This window comes from Helobdella robusta, assembly GCF_000326865.2.
Source record: "Helobdella robusta unplaced genomic scaffold HELROscaffold_118, whole genome shotgun sequence".
Lineage (NCBI taxonomy): Eukaryota > Metazoa > Annelida > Clitellata > Rhynchobdellida > Glossiphoniidae > Helobdella > Helobdella robusta.
The window spans coordinates 14516-34231 of NW_008703654.1; the positions used below are offsets into that span (position 1 = coordinate 14516).

A 19716-nucleotide genomic window follows, 5' to 3' on the forward strand; every position below is an offset into this window, starting at 1 on the left:
ACCTAAGTGGGTTGTAATGTAGATGATCGTGTTGTTGTTGTTGTTGATGATGATGCTGTTGTTGTTGATGATGTTGTTGATGTTGTTGTTGTTGTTGATGATGCTGTTGTTGATGATGCTGTTGTCGTTGATGATGTTGTTGATGTTGTTGATAATGAGGATGTTGCTATTGTTGTTGTTGTTGTTGTTGTTGTTGTTTTCAAAATGTCTAGATTGAATAGTCATTAATGACAACGTACAATGATGATTATCAAAAATGACGTCATGAACAACGACAAAAATAACATGGCCATCGACAGCGTCATTTTTATCATCATCAACAGCAGCCACAACAAAAACAACAACCACCACCACAACAACAACCACCACAACTACACTACTACAACTACAACCACAACTACCACAACAACTAACAACAACCACAACTACAGCAACAACTACAACAACCACAACAACAACCACAACTACAGCAACCACCACAACTACCACAACAACCACAACTACCACAATAGCAGCGGCGTTAATGTCGTGTCGCATTAAGTAGCGGGCGAACATAAAATTGATTTACATTAGTAATTTTTTGACGTCTCGTCCTGGTCACATCATCGTCACCGTCACCCATAACATCAACAAATGCTGCTACTATGGCGTTATCGTCAGCCTCATCATCTTTGTCATTGTTATAATGATTATTTACACCGTCTTCTTCTTGTTCTTCTTCTTGTTCTTCTTCTTGTTCTTCTTCTTGTTTTTTTTTTCTTCTTTTCTTCTTCTTCTTCTTCTTCGTCATCTTTTTTATCATCTTCTTCTTCTTCTTCATTATCTTCTTCTTCATCATCATCATCTTCTTCTTCTTCTTCTTCTTCTTCTTCTTCTTCCTCGTCATAACGCCTCCAATAAAGACAATGTATGTATGTTTTACCACGCTCTCATATTATCATAACAAAGTTAATTATGGAAAACAAAACTTTAAGATTTTTTTTGTTTGTCTGGGGCTTTCTTTCCTTCATTCATTCGTTCGTCATTCATTCTTTCATTCGTTTGTCGTTCATTCGGTCATTCATTCTTTCATTCATTTATTCAGTCATATATATATATATATATATATATATATATATATATATATATATATATATATATATATATTAATATTTTAATTGTCTATTAATCTTCAAACGCAGTAGGCGGTTTTCTATTTTTGAATTAATTACAAGTAGGTAAACTAATCATTCATTCATCCATGTCGTCGTTTTGTCGCTCCACTTTTCTTTCTTTTTTCTTTCTCTGTTTGAATTTCTCTTTCTCTCTCTCCTCTCTCTCTCTCTCTCTCACTCTCTATGCGTCTGATTTTTCAGGTCTCTTCATGTTTTCTCCATATCCTCAATTTAATCTTGACCTATTCATTTCATCATGCTATCATTTTTTAAAAAACTTTCTCTCCCTTTATTATTTCTCTCTCTGGTCTTTCTCTTTACCTCTCTTTACCTCTCTCTCTTTTTCTTTTTCTCTCTCTCTCTCTCTTAACTTTCTCGTTGTTTCACGTAGTGCTTCTAAGTACATGGGGAGGGATGTAAAAATTGTAAATGATAAATACACGCGCCTTTAAACACACACACAAACACACACACACACAGACAAGTATGTGTGTGTAAGTAAGCGTGCGTGTGTGTGTGTGTGTGTGCCCCTATACTCCCTTGGCATAAAAGAAAGGAATTAAGTTCGGTAACATGGCTTTATTGTTGGAGAAACAAAAATTATTACCACTCATACAGAAATTTAATTTTCATGTTGATGGCGGGAAGAAAAGAGTGAGTGAGAGAGAGAGGGGGGAGAAAGATTGATGAAGAGAGAGGGTTAAGGTTAGGGGGGAAGGAGAGAGAAAACGAAAATAGAGTAATTAACGGAGAGGAAAGAAATAGAAGTTGAAAGTGTGTACAAAAAACATATGTGAAAAGTTGAATAAAATGATGGAAAAACGGTTGAAAACAAAAAAAGAAAAACCACGGAAAGGAAGAAAGTGAGAAATAAAAGAAAAACAGAAGAAAAAAAAGAGAAAAAGAGAGGGGTTGAAAGAAAAAGAGAGTGAACCGAAGTGAGAAAACTTAATCACAGCGGAGAAAACATTTGTTTGTTTTTCTGTTTTTTTGGATCTAGCTGGTGTGTGTGACGCCAGTAGTGTTTGCGTAAAGATAAGGAAGTTTGTATTGTATTTATCTTGTATGTTTTCTCTTTCCAATGTTTTGTATGGTTTTGTTTGTATGTTTTATTGTTTGTATGTTTTCAGTTTTGTATGTTATCTGCTTTGTATATTAAATTGTTTTGTATGCTCATGCTTTGTATGTCTTTATATTGAAGATATATATTTGGTGGTAGGATTTTTCTATTTTTCATTTGTTATAACTTACACACATATATACATACATACAGACAGACATACAGACAGACATACAAACCCGTACATACAAACCCGTACATACAAACTCGTATATACAAACAAATAAACAAACATACATACATAAAAACAAACGAACATACATGCAAAACTTAATCTCCACAATGATCCGTAGATAAATGGAATTATTTTTTCAATCTTCAACTTGAATGATGGACGAGCAAAAATAAATGAAAATTATTTTAAAATTCTTAATAATAATAATAATAATAATAACACCATAATAAAATCATATATATTACTAATTTTAAGCAGGCGTGGGTAAACTACGGCTGCTATTTTATGCGGCCCGCGATGCCTTGTTTGTCAAAAAAAGGTCGTCAATTAGACATTATGACCAAAAAAAGGAATCACAAAATAATTCTCTCCCGGGTCGAAAAGCTTTGCTATTCAAGTACATATGCGGCCCTTCAAAGGTAAAATAGTTCTCAATGCGGCCCTCACTGAAAAAGTTGGCCCACCCCTGATTTAGAGGAAACATTTTTCTCTCAAAGACTCAAAAATTGTACTGTACATAGCTAGAAAAAAAACTAGTCTGTAAAGATGGTAGCCAAGCTAGTAAGAACTTTGCAAATGCAAAGCCAAACTTTTAAAATATCGAATGGATGTGCTTGTCAAAAGGACTTGGCTCGATGAAATACGCATATACGAACACTACTATTAATGTATTTTTTAGTTTTATTATCACCATCATCAACAGTCCCACCATTTTCGTTATCATCATCCTCATCAGTGACGTCACCATCATAATCATCATCGTGTGAAGTAACCAAAGAGTGTAAATAAAAAAAACAGTAACCTGAGAGTCTAAATAAATAAATACAATTCTTCCATCTTTTTTCTCCACTCTGTATTTCCTAATTAAAAGGAAGTGGAGCGTAAAAATGGTCCGTGTTGTCTGTCGCAAGCGGAAGTAATGAATGACGTAGGCGAAAATAAAAGATCATAAATTGAATGGCGGTAACATGAATGGGGTCTTGTGTGTATGTGTATTTGTTTGTTCTTTTAATTGCTTGTGTGCGTGTGTATGTGTTTGTGATTTTGCTTCTCTTAATATTGTTATATTATAAATATTGTTGTTATTAATGTTATTGCTGTTTGAAATATTATTAATAAAACATGTAAATGTATTCAAATACAACCCACACACAAATATATAAAAACACACGCACGCACACACACATATATATATATTTATAAAGTTTATACCTCAATTGTTCCTTTTAATTTTTCAAAAATAATAGTTTAATTTTCATTTTTTTTATTAAGTTCTATGTATAAAAATGTGGTCTCCAAAGAGGTAAGATTTGATTATTCAAAATTTCGTCTTTCGGTTTACAAAATTGGTATTTAAACGATCAAAAATATCTTTTTAAGATAAAGTGTAGTATTTAGTATTCTATTAAATTAATTATACTTGTATAATACGCCGTTTAGAAATGTAAATCTAAAAAGTGTTACAATGTATTGAATTTGTATTTGATTGAATTTGAATTGAATTGAATTATTAAATAATTAATTACACAATTATAATAAGTTAAATAAATAAATTAATTAATTATCATTTTAAATTCTAACTCCTTGCTCCCAAAAGAACTAGCCAAACCTTTTTTTAATTAACTCCTTGCTTTTCATACTGTTGAGTGTTGATCATACTATTCTATTCTCTTAAGACTTGTTGAGGCTACTAGATGATTCTTTTAATTTAATTTAATTATATAATTATAAAATTTATTAAATTTTAATATTACTGATTCTTGTCTATCTTGGTTTTTTTTATCTCTGTAAGGTAAGTAAACGTTTTTCTTCTGTTTTTCTTAATAATTCTACTTCTAATTCCTCTACCCTTACTTTTAGGGTACCTCAGGATTCTATCCTAGGCCCTCTTCTATTAGAAATTTTTCTTTCACTAGTCAACTATATGCTGATGATTCTTATATTTATAGTAAACTTCTTCATAATCTATCTATGTCTTTCTTCAATTATCACTTGGTCTGACTCTGTCTTAAACTTAATGTTAATCCTTCTAGTTTTGAATTAATTTGTTTTAATAAATCTAAACATATTATTACTATTCCTCCTATTATCTTACCTAATTCTAAAATTCTTGATGTTTCTCACAAGTTTCTTAGTCTAGGCTTTATCTTTGATTCTAGCATATCTTTTTCTTAGATTAATAGTGTTGCTAAAAGTTTTTTTTTAACTTTTGCCTTTTCTTGACAATCCTACTCTTCTCCTTGTTACTTCTTTAGTCTTATTTAGGATTCATTATTGTAACTCTTTCTACCACGGTTCTTCTGATTCTACACTATATATAATATACAATACATCAATGCTTATCTTATGCATTACTTCTCCATAACTTTTGTCTTTTATGCTTCACCAACAATTTCACTACTAATTTTACTAAAATTTTACTAAAATTACGACAAATTTTAATGGACTGCTGTCCATTGATCATGAGTCTCACCTAAAGTATATTATATATAATATAGTTATTATATTTTAAATAATATTAAATAATACCTTTATTTCTTTTCAAGACAGAAATTAATCATTCATCATGAAGAAAATGAGTCTAGAAGTCAATTAGAATCAGTTAGTGTTAGTGAGAGGAGCCTAGATAAGTTACTCTTACTTTTAGTAGAAAATAACAATGAGAGAATGGCAAAAGTCTATTCATTTTCATCACCAAAGGTGATTTTTTCTCGTGTGTTTATCTTTTTTATTACAATACAATACACCATTCAAGTATCATCAGTTCCTCCCGTCAATACATTGATAAATAAATAACCCATAACTTTTGTCTTTCATGCTTCACCAACAAGTTCCTACTAATTTTACTAAAATGTTACTAAAATTAGGACAAATTTTAAAGGAGTCACTTATAATTTCTGTACTTTTTGAGTTCTATTTTTATATTTTACTAATTTTAAAAATTTTCACAAAATTTAGGGACAGTTTTTGAAGGGGAAGTATGTTGAGATAGTGTTTAAATTCTGCCAGGAGCTGGATATGCCAAGAGAAATTTATTATCTGACCGTGGAGTTATTTGAATGGTATAAAATAAATTATCTGCTATAATTATTATACTATATTAGTAATATTATGACATATTTTGAGTTGAGTAACTTAATTACATTTTTTGTGTAATTTAATTAATTAATTTCATCTAAACACCACTTTGAAATTAATTTTCAAATCTTTTTTTAATTCTCCGTCCACATATTCCGACTTTCTTTTCTACCTAAACGCCTAACTAAACAAAGTTTCATGCAGAGCCACGTGGCGGAAATGTACAATTATGTCATTGAGAATTTCCCCAGAGAAAAAAGAAAACAAGAATGGGACAAAATTCTTGCCAGGATTGCTCACCAGATGATCCTTCGGATTGCTTCTTGTATCCAGTTGGCCAGCAAGTTTGTCTCTACATATGAGGTTAGGGATTGGTCCGAAATTGATAAGATTCAGGAGTCTTACCTGTTATTTCCATGATCAAGTTATGAATTGATTAGGAGTTATAGACTCTGTTGCGGTTGTGCTGTTGTAAGAGATTTGCAATCTGACAACTCTTATTTTATCATATTTATAATAACTGTTTGGCTTTTTGCTGATTTTAGAAGACATTTTCCAAACAATCAGAAGTTCCACTGTATATGCACATTCACATTCATACACACACACACACACACACACACACACACACACACACACACACACACACACACATACACACATTCATCCATATACTTAAACATGCATAATCATGCAAACTTGTGCAGACAGAAGTAGGCACTTCTACACTCCTTTTCAAACTCACTCACAAATGTACACACACATATATAAACAAACATACACAAACAAACATCTCCTCCTACAGCACTTAAACTGCTATCAAATGATTGCCTTACTTAGAAGATATGGTCTAAAATTTAAAGCAGATGGAATCGTCCAATCGGAATTGAGGGTTTTTAAAGGGTTGGGGTTTAATGTTATGCGGACCACGCCTCTTATTTATGTACACACACTCATCAATAAGCTAAGTATGTTTTGTTGTATGTATATATGTATGAATGAATGAATGTAATAGTTGTGAGTTAGTGAAGATTAAATGAGTGTCCGAGCATGTGTGTGCGTGCGTGTGCGTGTGTATGAATAAAACTAAACTTAAAAACAAACATGCAAAAAGGTTTTAACAAAAGATTAAAAATAGACATTGAGAAGTACACGTTGTATAGTTACGACGTCTTGGACTATGCTATGATTGAAAGAGAATTAATTTATAATTCATTTGCTGTTGAACTATCAAACTCACAAGTCAACTCTAGATCGGAAAGGTTCATTTGTATGTCTGGTCTGGATGCTTGTTTGTCTTTCTGGATGTTTGTTTGTCTGTCCGTGTGTCTGTCAATTGTTTAATGCTTCCTTTTTTCTTACTTTCGCACCATGATGCTGAACTTTCAATTTCACAAGTCTATTCTTATTCTATAAAGAATTTGTGTCGATGTTCATTTGTTTATCTACCCCACTGTCTGTTCTGCTTTTCAATATGACTGCTTTATTCGTTCATTTGTTCGTTCGTTCATTTGTTCGTTCGTTCATTTGTTCGTTCGTTCATTTGTTCGTTCGTTCATTCGTTCATTCTTTGAAGAATAGCCATCCACGCCATAGAGAGAGATTACATGTTTTTGGCTTCTGGTGTCATTGCGACGACATCATTCCTTATAGATCAGAGTTTAACTGATGACGTATGTTGTTGTTGTTGTCGTTGCTGTTTTTGTTTATTTGATCGTTATTGATGTTGTTGTTGTATGTAGTGCTGACCGATGTCGGGCTGTTTTTATGTTTGATTCTTCTTATGCTCCAGTATAAAGTATATAAAACATATTAATTATTATACTAATGACGATAATAATAACAACGATACTACTAACAATAATAATAAAAATAATCTGGATTACACATCAGGTCATAGGGTCGTTGAATGATATTACAGGAATTTCTGTGAGACATCTAGTTGACCTGACCTCAATAATGTTGAAACCTTTTGCCTTAGCATCGCCATCAACAGCAGCAGTGACGTCATCAACAGCAGCAGCGACAGCAACAATGACGTCATCAGCAGTTACGAGAGTATCAGCTGCAGCAGCTACGAGGTTATCAGCAGCTCCGAAGTTATCGGCTGCAGCTGCTCCGAAGTTATCAGCTGCAGCAGCTACGAGGTTATCAGCAGCTCCGAAGTTATCGGCTGCAGCAGCTCCGAAGTTATCGGCTGCAGCAGCTCCGAAGTTATCAGCTGCAGCAGCTATGAGGTTACCAAAAGTTCCGTGGTTATCGGCTGCAGCAGCTACGAGGTTATCAGCTGCAGCAGTTCCTAGGTTTTCAGCTGCCGCAGCTCCGTGGTTTTCAGCCGCAGCAGCTACAACGTTATCAGCTGCAGCAGCTACGAGATTATCAGTTGCAGCAGCTATGAGGGAATCAGCGTCTGTGTATGCATGTCATCGTTCTGATAGATGATAACGGTGGTGATTTTAGTGCTGATGATGATGGTTATGATGATTATCATTTTGATGACGATTTCGGTTATGGGGGTTACTTACATTATTACTAATATAATATAGTTGTGATTTTTTCTGTGTCTTTTTAAGACTTGGAGTTTATTTTTTTTAATTTGCTTTAATTAATTTGACTTAATTATTTAAATAATTATTATTACTTTATCAGTTGATTAGTTATTTTATTAATTGTGTTCTGCTGTCTTTGTTATTAATGTTTTCTGCTAACAGGGCTGACTTTGTTTGAAAGAAATGGACGTACATATAGTTAAGCTTTGTTGAAATTTATTTTCAATTCGGTACAATTCCTTAATTATACATTTAAAATTCCTTTTCTTTTTAGCCAATTGCTAATGAATTTTGTCCTGGTTATGACATTAAACTGACCCTCACTGCTTTGTGAGTGATGTTGGATCATCAAAGGCTAGGCCCACCGCTTATAACTGGTTGCGTAAGGAAGGGCGTCCTGCGTAAAAATTAGCCAAATAAATTACTTATGATGACAGAAGTTTCATCATAGGTAGCCAAACGGCAACCTCCGATCTCGGGGAAAATGTCGTCTAAACGTGTGTTCAATTGCTAATGAATTATGAATTGCTTCGTTGTTATTTGTTTTTAAATTTCATCAATTACATTTATTAATTTTACTCCTTCATTAATTTTTTTTCAAATTGTTATGTATATACTTTTATTATTGAATGCCGGTAAAAGGCCATAATTAATGCGGTAATTTATGAAATCTACCGAATTTGTAGCGTTGTCTTCGGTTGATCCTAGATGGTAAAAGACCAGCCAAAGGCAGCGCTAGAAATTCGGTGGATTTCATAAATTACTTTTATTATTATAAACTGCATTATTTCCAACTTGTTTATTTATTCGTAATCATTCCTTCGTTTAATAATGTTTGCAGCTTATTATTATAATTTAGAAATAGTGATGGCGAGAATGACCTCATCGATAATATTAGAGATGCCTCGGGTGGTGGTACAAATCAATTGCTTAGTGAAATTTATATAGCGCCGTTTGCACGTGCGTTGAATTCGACGTCATTTCATCTTTCAGACTGTTATTATTGGCTTTTTGATGTTGTTGTTATATCAGTTTAAAGTTGGTTTTGAATTTATTAATTTGTCGATGTGGTTTTGGCTTCTTCTTTTCAAATGTTTAAATTTAATTTTATAGTTTTTTCAATTGAATCTTCATTTTATCCATCTTAATAAGATAAATTGTAAATATTTTAGATGATATTGATCACAATTAATGCTTGATATATCATACAATCATTGCTTTATAATATAATTTAATCAATCAATTAAATTTTAAAGCGCCATTTCCGTTGTGTTCGTTCAACAGCGCTCCTTAATGAATTTCACAAACTGCTCTGATCTTCGTAAGTGATGGAGGAGGAAGAAAGTTACGGGGAAAAAAGCAGACGCAGATTCGGGTTAGAGTTGGGTTAACAGGAGTTGAGAAGTGAGCGTTTTGTAAAATTTGAGCTTGGAAATGGCAAAAATGTTACTAATGTATGGAGGGTACTGCTCCAAATCATCCTCCCGGCCAGGTTTCTCTAAATTGTATTCTGCTGTTAACCAGGGGGATTCGATGTCACGGTGGGCAAATTCATGGTTAACGAAGATTGTTATTACATTCATCGTGTTGAAACTTGTTATTAACGATTTTAACTATATATTTATGTGGGCATATGAACTTTTGGTTTGAGCCCACAATGCTGTTATGTTATTATGTTATGGCCTCGTATTTTGCTTATATATATATATATATATATATATATATATATATATATATATATGTTGGTAATAGACCATAATTTTTACAATATTCTATAAATTATACCGAATGTTTGGCGTTAATATGTTTGTAGTCCGTTTTTTCGATTTTTCTTACTAAAGTGAAGTGATATATATATACATATATATATATTAGATTAATGTAACTCAGATATATATATATACATATATATATATATATAAGAATGAACAAGATTGAAGCAAATTGTCCCAGAAAAAGATTTCAGAAGAGAGTTAAAAAATTATTTGTTCAACAAAGCATTTGATCTAAGGACTATCCTCTGAAGAATGTCAATAGAATGAATAACATAATAGTTATATATCATTAAATCTAATTTTTGGTATTATATCGTTGTGTATTTCGTTGTATTATCTGGTATGAGTATGCGTACGTACAGTATGTTTTCATGTTTATCTTTTAAAAATTGTTGAAAATAATTTCTCAGTTGGCAACACTAATTTCACCTAATATCGTAAATGTGCATTCAATCAATGTTTCGACATGTGTGGTTTCTCGCTCAAAATTGTCGTTTTTTAGATCAAATTTCTTTATTTTGATTTTGATTTAATAAATTTAAATAATTATATAAAAAATGGAGCTCGGTCTGAGATTGGATATTGACAGCTTCCTCCTAGGTTACATTTTGTTTTTTTCTGTCTGATTTTTCTTTTTCCCATTGTGAAACATTTAAAAATTTCTAAAAAATTTATGTTTTTTACAATCAAATGGCGGTTTTTGTAAAATTTATTCCATAGATCGTGATGCTGCTCATTCAAAATTTTATTTCCAGTTAGTGATTAGTAGGCAGATTAGTGTAACTTAGAGTTATTATTTATCATTTTTATTTACTTGCAAAGAAATTTTTGAATAAAATTTCTGGAAAAGGCAGTAAATAAACAGAAATTGAGTCAAAATCACCATTAAAAATACAAAAATTAGGCAGAAATGATTAAAAACACAAATGTTCTAAAAGAAATATCATTTGTTTTATAATTTTATAATTTAGCTTGGAGGTTAATCAGACAGAATTAAGCTAGGGCTTTCATTTTTTTAAATTTTTGGGGAAGGTGTTGCTATATATTTGCAAGTGAGCTATCATTCAATTAATTTATCATTAATTAATATATTAATTTATTATCAATTAATTATTCATTGAAATAATTATAAACAATTATTATTATATAATTTAAATGTTTAATCTATCAAATTTAAATAAATCTGAATACTATAGTATTCAGTTAGTGTCAGACATATTAAAATAACCATGGCTTGCTTTTAAGGCTAGTTTACCCAAGTTTTTTTAATCAGCTTTTATAATGATATAAAAGCTAAAAAATAATATAAAATTAATTTTAATTTTTCATCATAAAAATAAATTTAATTTTTAATATATTATTATATATCATCAGTCTTATTAATCTATTTAATCAGCCATATTAATTTATTTGATCAGGTAATAATTTATTTGCCAGAGAAAGATAAGTAATTAATTGACGAAAAATGTTACCAAAAATTATTTATTTTATGGAAAATTAATAAAATTACATTGAAAATATAATAATTTTTTTTAGATGCATGTTACCTAGATGGTAAGTTATGCAATGAAGACCAGGTTTTTAATGGTATCCCAGATGTTAGTAAATTATATTATAATATAATTTAATGTAATATAATATAATGATTATATTATATTATTATTATTGCTGTTGTTTTTATTGTTATTATTTTATTTTACTATTTTTACTGTTATGGTTGTTGATGTTTTTTGTCATTGTCACCATCGTCATTGGCTAGTCGGTTGGTTTAGTTTGTAGTTTTTATTTCAGTCAGTTAGTATTATTGCTGTTGTTTTTGTTTTTGCTGATGTTGTTGTTGTTATTACTGATGTTGCTGTCATCATTGCCATCCTCACTTACATCATCGTGATCACCGCTAGTTGGTTTCGTATGATTTTAAATTGCACAGTGCAACAGCAGCAATGACAACATCCTAGTTGACAACTTCATCGGTTGCCATGGCGATCTATGGAAAGAGGATTGCAGCAGTAGCGATTCAGGGATTGATAGTTAGTCTAGTTGTGATTGATTTGATTGGCTGGCTGGCTGGGTGGCTGGTTGGTTGGCTGACCAACTGCCTGGCTGGCTGGTTGGTTGGCTGTCTGGTTGACTAATTAACTGATTTGATTGGTTAATTGGCAGGTATTCAAACAAAGGTTGAACCCCTATCTCCCACTATATCTTTCTCTGATTCACCATCAGCAGATTATAATGTTAGTTGATGATTGACACATGTACATATGCATTATATATACATTTATGTACTTGTATGTTTGTATGTACTTGTATGTTTCATTATATTACAGATATACACACACATACATACGCAAACACACACATACACATACACACACACATTACCAAAATTTTATTCAGAATGTCCTAAACCCATATATAAGTGGCCACAATGACATTAACTTGCTACTGGACAGCAATTGTAATGACATCAACAACAACAACAACAACTACTTTGATGACAACAACAATCACATCAACGGTCTTGACCACTCATTATTCCTCAACACTACCACCACCAACAACAACAGCAACAACATTAATGACATTAACGGCAATGACATCAGCAACTGCAGCAACAAAAACAACGATGCCTTCTTCATTGATGATTTCGACAACATTTTCTTCAACAACAACATAGACCACAACAACAAAAACAACAACAACAATAATAATATCATCAAGAGTATAATTGCCTCGCTCCATAATGACACTGACATCAACACTGATCTTGATATAGAGGATGACATTAACAACAACAACAACAGAAGCAATGATGATAATGATGTCGTTTGCTGTAGTGGCGGTGTTGATAATGATGTCGTTGGATCAATCGATGACTGGGGCATGGAGGAGACAATGATGACTATGGAGAGTGAGGAGTGCATGTTAACTGACGGTTGGTTGGCTGGCTGGTTGGTTGGTTGGCTGGTTGGTTGGCTTGTCTTGTTTGCTAATTGACTGATGTGGTATGATGTGATGTGATCAATATATTTTTCTTCATCATCTCAGAAATCTTCATTCAAAATAATGCTGAATGGCTGACCATTGGTGACAACATGAACGACAGCAACAGCACACCTACTGCATCTCCAACATCGCAAACGGTAACATCAACTACACTGCTGCTTTCACCGCAGCAGCAGTTACAACAACAACAACAACTGATTTCAACAGTGCCAAATCCAGTATTGACGACATCAACAACAACATCGAAGTTGGCCAGTATTCACATTCCACGCAATCAGCAGCAACAACAACAACAACAGCATCAACTACAACAACAACAAAATCAAAATTTTTTGAAAAATGGAACGCTCAAAATACTCCCAAAACATCAGGCGGATGTTTCAACTGTTATTGTCATACAACCACCATATAACAACATCATCACAACTAACGCTCTCCATAACAATAATAACATTAATAACAATAACGTTAATAACGATAACATTAATAACAATAACATTATCAGTAATAATGGTAGCAGTAATAATAAATCTATAACTTTGAAGAGAAAATCTGATCCGGCGTCTGCTAATAAAATTTTACTGTCTAGGGTCCAGATACAGCCAAAGATCGAAAATATCATCATAAATAACGATAATAAAAGCAGTAATAATAGTAATAATATAATTACAAATGCTAATGGTAGTAATGCTATTCTTAATAATAATAGTAATAATAAAATCCATAATAATAATAAAGATTTAGGTAATTTTGGGCTGTTTCTTCTTCAGCTTTTATTGCTGTGATTTGAATGTTGATGATTGATTATTAAAAAAAAATGTTGATGATGAAGGTGATGACGACGATGATGTTGATGATAAGAAAGATGACGACATTATCATTGCTGTTATTGTTGTTGCTATTGTTGTTATTGTTGTTTTTTTATGTTTGTAATTTGAAAAGAGAGAATTTACTCTCAACCAGGTTTTAGGCTGTCGCCAAAAGAAATCATTGTCACACTGTCTTCTTCCTCTTCATCCTCATCATCCTCATCATCTTCTTCTTTGTCGTCAGCGTCATCTTCTCCGAAAATTAGTTACGTCATTCAAACCATTCCGCAATACACTAGCAGTAACGTTGTTGTCAGCAACAACAACAACAACCACATCATCAACAACAACAACAGCCAAAACATTGTTACTATAAGCTGCATCAACAACAACAACATTATCCACACTGCTCTCAATAATAGTACTGCTAAACTGTCAACATTCAATATAGCTTCTAGTAACAGTAGTAACATTTATAGTACTGTTGATGCATATAATAATAATAATACCAATCATCAACATATTACTATTCCATCCAAGCCGCTGGGCCTTAACTTTACCTCACTGTCCAGTGATATTGAGGTATTGTAGGTCATTCTGTATGCATTTTATGGAAATATTTCTTCCATTTTTTGTGCTAATTTTTTAAAATTTATGTTAATTTATGTTAATTTAAAGTATTCTTTCCATCCGTTGTTTTAATTTTTTTAATTTATGTTAATTTATTCGACCAGTCAAAGGCCGTCAAGAGGCAGCAGAGAATGATTAAGAATAGGGAGTCAGCTTCGCTGTCAAGGAAACGAAAGAAAGAGGTTATTAAAATGAGTTATGTGGGGTTTCTTTTTGTGGTTTGTTATGGTTCATCGTCATGAATATTAATGATGTTATTTGATTTGATATTTTTAGAATAATTTATGCAAGATCAGTGTAACTAAGTTTTCATTTGTTTGTTATTTTACACGGTAATAATTGAAATGAACCTAACTGTTCAATCAAAATTTTTCTTTATACACCTACAACAATAGATAAATAGACCAATTACATTGCTTATTGTGTTAACCAATCAAAATTCTTTATCATTTTTATAACCAATTAGAGTTTCTTATTTTTAATCTTGTCAAATTTAGTATTTACAATGTCTCGAGGACCAATTGAAACAGCTGGATGATGAGAATAAAAGGTTGAGAATCGAAAATACAGCGCTCAAGCAAAAGTTAAGCTGTCTTCAGTCTGAGGTTTGTATGGTGACGGCGGTCACGATGTAGTTAGCGGTAGTTGTGGCTACTACCGTGACCACGATGATGATGATGTGGTTGTTTGTGATGATTGTTGGATACTTTTTGACTCTACTATATCGTCGTCTTCATCATCATCAACCTCACTTTTAATCATCATCTTCATCATCATTTTCATTATTACAACTACCTACCATCATTCCTAGAATACCATGCTAAAAAGTGGTGTCACAACAAGCAACAACAACAACAGTAACAATAGTAATAACAATAACATTAATAATAACAGCAATAATAACAGCCATAATAATAATAATAGTATTAAAAAGACGCCACTTAAATCAGGGATGTTAATTGCTCTTTGCTTCTTTATGATCTTCAATACTGGATTTTTAACGTGAGTGATAAAGAATTTATTATTATTATTATTATGGATTTTGAATACATTTTTTAAAATGATATTGATAATTTTTGTTGTTTTTGTTGCTGTTGCAAAATTAGTGATTCTTTCATTGGAACACAACTGATGACGTCAACAGTTGCCAACAACAACAACATTTCCGCCAACAACAACAACAACTACCTATTCCCGTTGTCGTCATCTTTTTTCAACATCCTCAAGAAACTCACCACCGACGGACAAAATTCCGACTCTCATTGGCTCGGTCGAACTCTGAAAGACCTCGACCAATCAGCAGCCTCGACCTTTGAATATCCCAACCAATCAGTGCAGGGTATCCTAGATGACGTCACTACGGGTTACACCAATAAGAAACTACGTTTCGTTGGCGGTAGTAACAGAATGACGAACGAATTGGGTCGTGAGGATGAAGATGGCGACGATGAATCTATGATATGTAAGGATAGAGTTGGGTATTTCAACGCCACCGAAGCAATTAGGTTTGCCTAATTTTTTCTTTCTTTTTTATTAGTGACGATGGTTAATTCCACTAGTGACACTTGTAGAAATGTAATAAAATAACTTGAGACAATATTTTTACGATGAATTTAAAATTTTTTTTTTCAAACAGAATGATGTATGAGCTAAAAATATGGGCTAATGGCCATGAGAATGAATTAGTTAAAAGAAGGATGGTAAATAACCACGCTCCTAACAACAATAATAACAATCGTAACAACAACCATGCTAACATCAACAACCACAAAAACGCTCATGGTAACATCAAGGGCAAACTCATCCACAATGATATTATAAGGGGTAATAGAAATAGTGATGGCATTAAAGCTAGCAGAAATGACATGAATGACAATCGCATTAACCATAGCAGTTATGATGACATCAATATTGGTAACAAAAATGGTGATAGTGGTAACAACATCATTGAAGACTCCATCAACCCCAATAGAATCTTCAACAGCATTGATGTCAACAGCATTGATGTCAACAACAACAACTATAACATCAACAATAGCATCAACAACAATGACACCATCCATGCGAACAACAACAAGAGCAACGGTTTGTTTGCTAACACCACCACTGATGTTAACCACAGTAACACTCTAAACATTGACAGCAGATTCATCAATAGAAAACTTTTTGAATACATTAATAACGGCCGTACAGACGACGACGACGATGACGTAATTAACCGCGACAACAGTTCAATCAGCAGCAACAACAACAACAATAGCATCAACAGCAGTAGCATTAACAATAGCAACAACATCAAAGACATCGTCAGCGACATCAACAACAATAGAGTGAAAAACTTAATGGAGAAGGAGTTGAATAAGATCAATGAATATTACTTTGTCAATAAAACCACCTACATCAATCGCATCAACAGAAGTAATAACAACAATAAGAATAACAACAACGACATTAATCATATTAATGACGGCAACATTAATGACACGGACAGTAGTCTTAATGGTAGGTTGACTCCAGAGCAGCTATTGCAAGATATGATGAAGGTGCCACAAAATTTGCGACTGCAACATCAACGAGAACAGTTGAAGCAAAGTTATCGACATCAGCAAAAACAACAGCGGCAGCTGCAACATCAACAACAGCCACAGCAGCCACAGCAGCTGCAGCAAGAAAAATTGTTGTACAGAAGCAAAAAGCAGCTGCTTCAACAACGACAGAAATTCCGACAACAACGGCCAAAGCAACGACAACAAAATAATTTTGATGATAATTTTAACGTGCCTACTAAAGAGCAATTAAGAAGAATTAGGTGTGTGCATGTCTGTCTGTCTGTCTGTTTATATGCTTGTTTGTTTCTTTTATGTCAGTTTGCCTGTTTGTTTGTTTGTTAACAAATCAATCACAGTTCGGCCAACCAATCAACATTCAGATATCCATCCCCAGCCAATCCTTACGAGGTGCAGTTGTTTAATTGGGATTCCCAGAGTATGTATGGAGATTTTCTGGATTCTATAAAGAGGAAGAACGATACATTCTACATCGTTTCCTTTCATAATGTGCGTAGATAAGAGGAAGTTTGTTTGTCGGTTGATTGATCGATCGACCAATCGATTGATTGATTGATTGATTGATTGATTGATTGATTGATTGATTGATTGATTGATCGATTGATCGATTGATCGATTGATTGATTGATTGAATAGTGGGGCTGATCATAGTAGTTGGTTGTTGGAACTGATTGATTGTTGGACTAATTTAGTTAATTGGTTGATTTGTTGCGTGATTGGTGAAGTTGACTGTTGATTGGTTAAAAACATTATCATTTTTAAACACACATGGTACGCACGCACGCACACGTGCACCTGCACGCAGTTCGACTTTGAACGAAATATTGACATTTTTTTAACTACTTCACTTGCATTTTATTGATTTGCCTGCCGCATGCATTCGTAAGCTTCGTCAGTTTTCCTCTGTTTCTCTCTCTTTTCTCTCTCTCTCTCTCTCTCTCTTTCTCTAAATTTAATTCTTTCTATCTATTTTTTTTACTGTTATAATTAAGGATGTTTTAGAGCTTTAGTGCATCTTCTTCTCTTTCTTCTTCTGTGTGTTTCTTCTCTCTCTAACACTCACTCTCTCTTTCTTTCTTTCTCTCTCTCTCTCTCTCTTTCTCTCTCTCTCTCTCTCTCTCTCTCTCTCTCTCTCTCTGCTAAAACTGCAGAACATATATTTTTGCATATCATTCATTGAAATAGATTGTATGAATCAATAATAAAATAACAGCGTGAGTCTAGACCATCCACATGGCGGCCATACAACATCATATACGCACTGCTTGTACTCCGTCTGACCTTTTAGGGGCAAAGGTCAAAAAATAAAACAACTAAGTACCATGTAGAAAGTGAACTACTTAAGTACTAATAAATCATGTTAATGTGTCAGTAATAATAAATTATGTTAATGTGTCGGTAATAATAAATTATGTTAATGTGTCAGATTCATGATCACTTTTTAACCGATTCCGTTACGACAGAGTTTTACCGTAGATGTGTTTATGTGTTGTACGTGTTTGTGCCTGTGTGATATAGATGTGTGTGTGTGAGTGAGTGTGTGTCGTACAGATATATATGTGTGTATGTGTGGTATAATCTTATATTAGTATACCTAGCTAATTTTCTTTATAACTCAAATTAGGATCACTTATTATTGCCTGCCACTGTTTACAACAAGACATCAAGGCCCAAGATGTCTGTTCTTATGCCTGCTTTTGACTCTAATGGTTGGCTTAGTTGACTGATTGGTTGGCTGGTTGATTGGTTGGTTGGTTGGTTTATTGACTGATTTGCGATTTCTTGGTTTGTAGATTTTTTGATTAAAAGGTTGTTATATTAGTTAATTGATGGGTTGATTGATTGATCGATTGTCGAATAACCAAAGATTCTAGAAATCGTCCCCACCAATCGACTGGCAGCATCTCGATGATGCAGATCGACTGCGAGGTTCACTCGACACGACTCATCAACGTCCATCCGTCAGCCATTCCTTTCCACCTGTTGCCAAACGAGACACGGCACCAGCAACCACAACAACGACAACCACAACAGCAGCCACAACAGCAACCACAACAACGACAACCACAACCACAACAACGACAACAACAACAGCAACCACAACAGGGTCACAATATAAATTATGATGTTGGCGATGTTGGAAGATACGCTGATGATGAGGACCATGCTGGCGTTGACGACGATTATCATTATCACGATGATGACGGCGTAGATGATGATATCAAGTTATTTAATATACATGATAATAATGATAATAATAATGATAATGATGATAATAATTGATTGAATAGACGATTTTTATATAATAAAATATTTTTATAATAATGTGTCATAATATATTATTATTAGTAGTAGTAGTAGTAGTTGTAGTGGTGACGGTAGTAGTAGCAGTAGTAGTAGTAGCTGTGGTGTGTGTATATATATATATATATATATATATATATATATATATATATATATATATATCAATAATTGCATACTATATACATATATATATACATATATTTTCCATAATTATATGTATATTAAAAACGCTGCCATTATGTATAATCTCTTACTATCAATCAATCATCCCTCTATTCATTCATTCATTCATTCATTCATCTACTGGTGGTTATTTTATCTTATTTATTTCATCTCAAGTTATAATTGAGATGCAGTTGATTTAAAATGTTATAAAGTTATAAATAGCAGCTACATGTATATTTATTTTTAGTTAAATAATTGTTAGTTAATGATTGATAAGGCAAACTTCTCTCTCTCTCTCTCTCTCTCTTTCTCTCTCTCTCTCTCTTCTCTCTCTCTCTCTCTCTCTCTCTCTCTCTCTCTCTCTCTCTCTCTCTCTCTCTCTCT

At 32.9% G+C, this 19716-nt stretch overlaps 3 protein-coding genes across 3 annotated transcripts; 2 read left to right on the plus strand and 1 right to left on the minus strand.

Moving 5' to 3' along the window:
* Positions 1 to 520: 520 nt before the first annotated feature.
* On the minus strand, positions 521 to 886 carry HELRODRAFT_183754 (hypothetical protein; the record flags this gene model as incomplete). The annotated part of the gene is made up of 1 exon (XM_009013336.1): positions 521 to 886. One exon carries the CDS (start codon positions 884 to 886, stop codon positions 521 to 523), a length of 366 nt encoding a protein of 121 aa, XP_009011584.1.
* A 2821-nt stretch (positions 887 to 3707) lies between these two features.
* On the plus strand, positions 3708 to 9282 carry HELRODRAFT_194962 (hypothetical protein). Its single transcript, XM_009013337.1, has 11 exons — positions 3708 to 3752; positions 5000 to 5149; positions 5408 to 5511; positions 5722 to 5890; positions 6333 to 6495; positions 6642 to 6789; positions 7104 to 7200; positions 7421 to 7614; positions 7680 to 8096; positions 8236 to 8349; positions 8582 to 9282. Exons 1-9 carry the CDS (start codon positions 3726 to 3728, stop codon positions 7828 to 7830), a joined length of 1203 nt encoding a protein of 400 aa, XP_009011585.1. The 5' UTR covers positions 3708 to 3725; the 3' UTR covers positions 7831 to 8096; positions 8236 to 8349; positions 8582 to 9282.
* Positions 9283 to 10408: 1126 nt separating this feature from the next.
* Positions 10409 to 19146, plus strand: HELRODRAFT_183756 (hypothetical protein; the record flags this gene model as incomplete). The annotated part of the gene is made up of 12 exons (XM_009013338.1): positions 10409 to 10451; positions 11388 to 11449; positions 12249 to 12762; positions 12900 to 13601; positions 13821 to 14248; positions 14401 to 14478; positions 14794 to 14901; positions 15108 to 15298; positions 15403 to 15801; positions 15933 to 17105; positions 17226 to 17352; positions 18958 to 19146. 12 exons carry the CDS (start codon positions 10409 to 10411, stop codon positions 19144 to 19146), a joined length of 4014 nt encoding a protein of 1337 aa, XP_009011586.1.
* Positions 19147 to 19716: the final 570 nt, after the last annotated feature.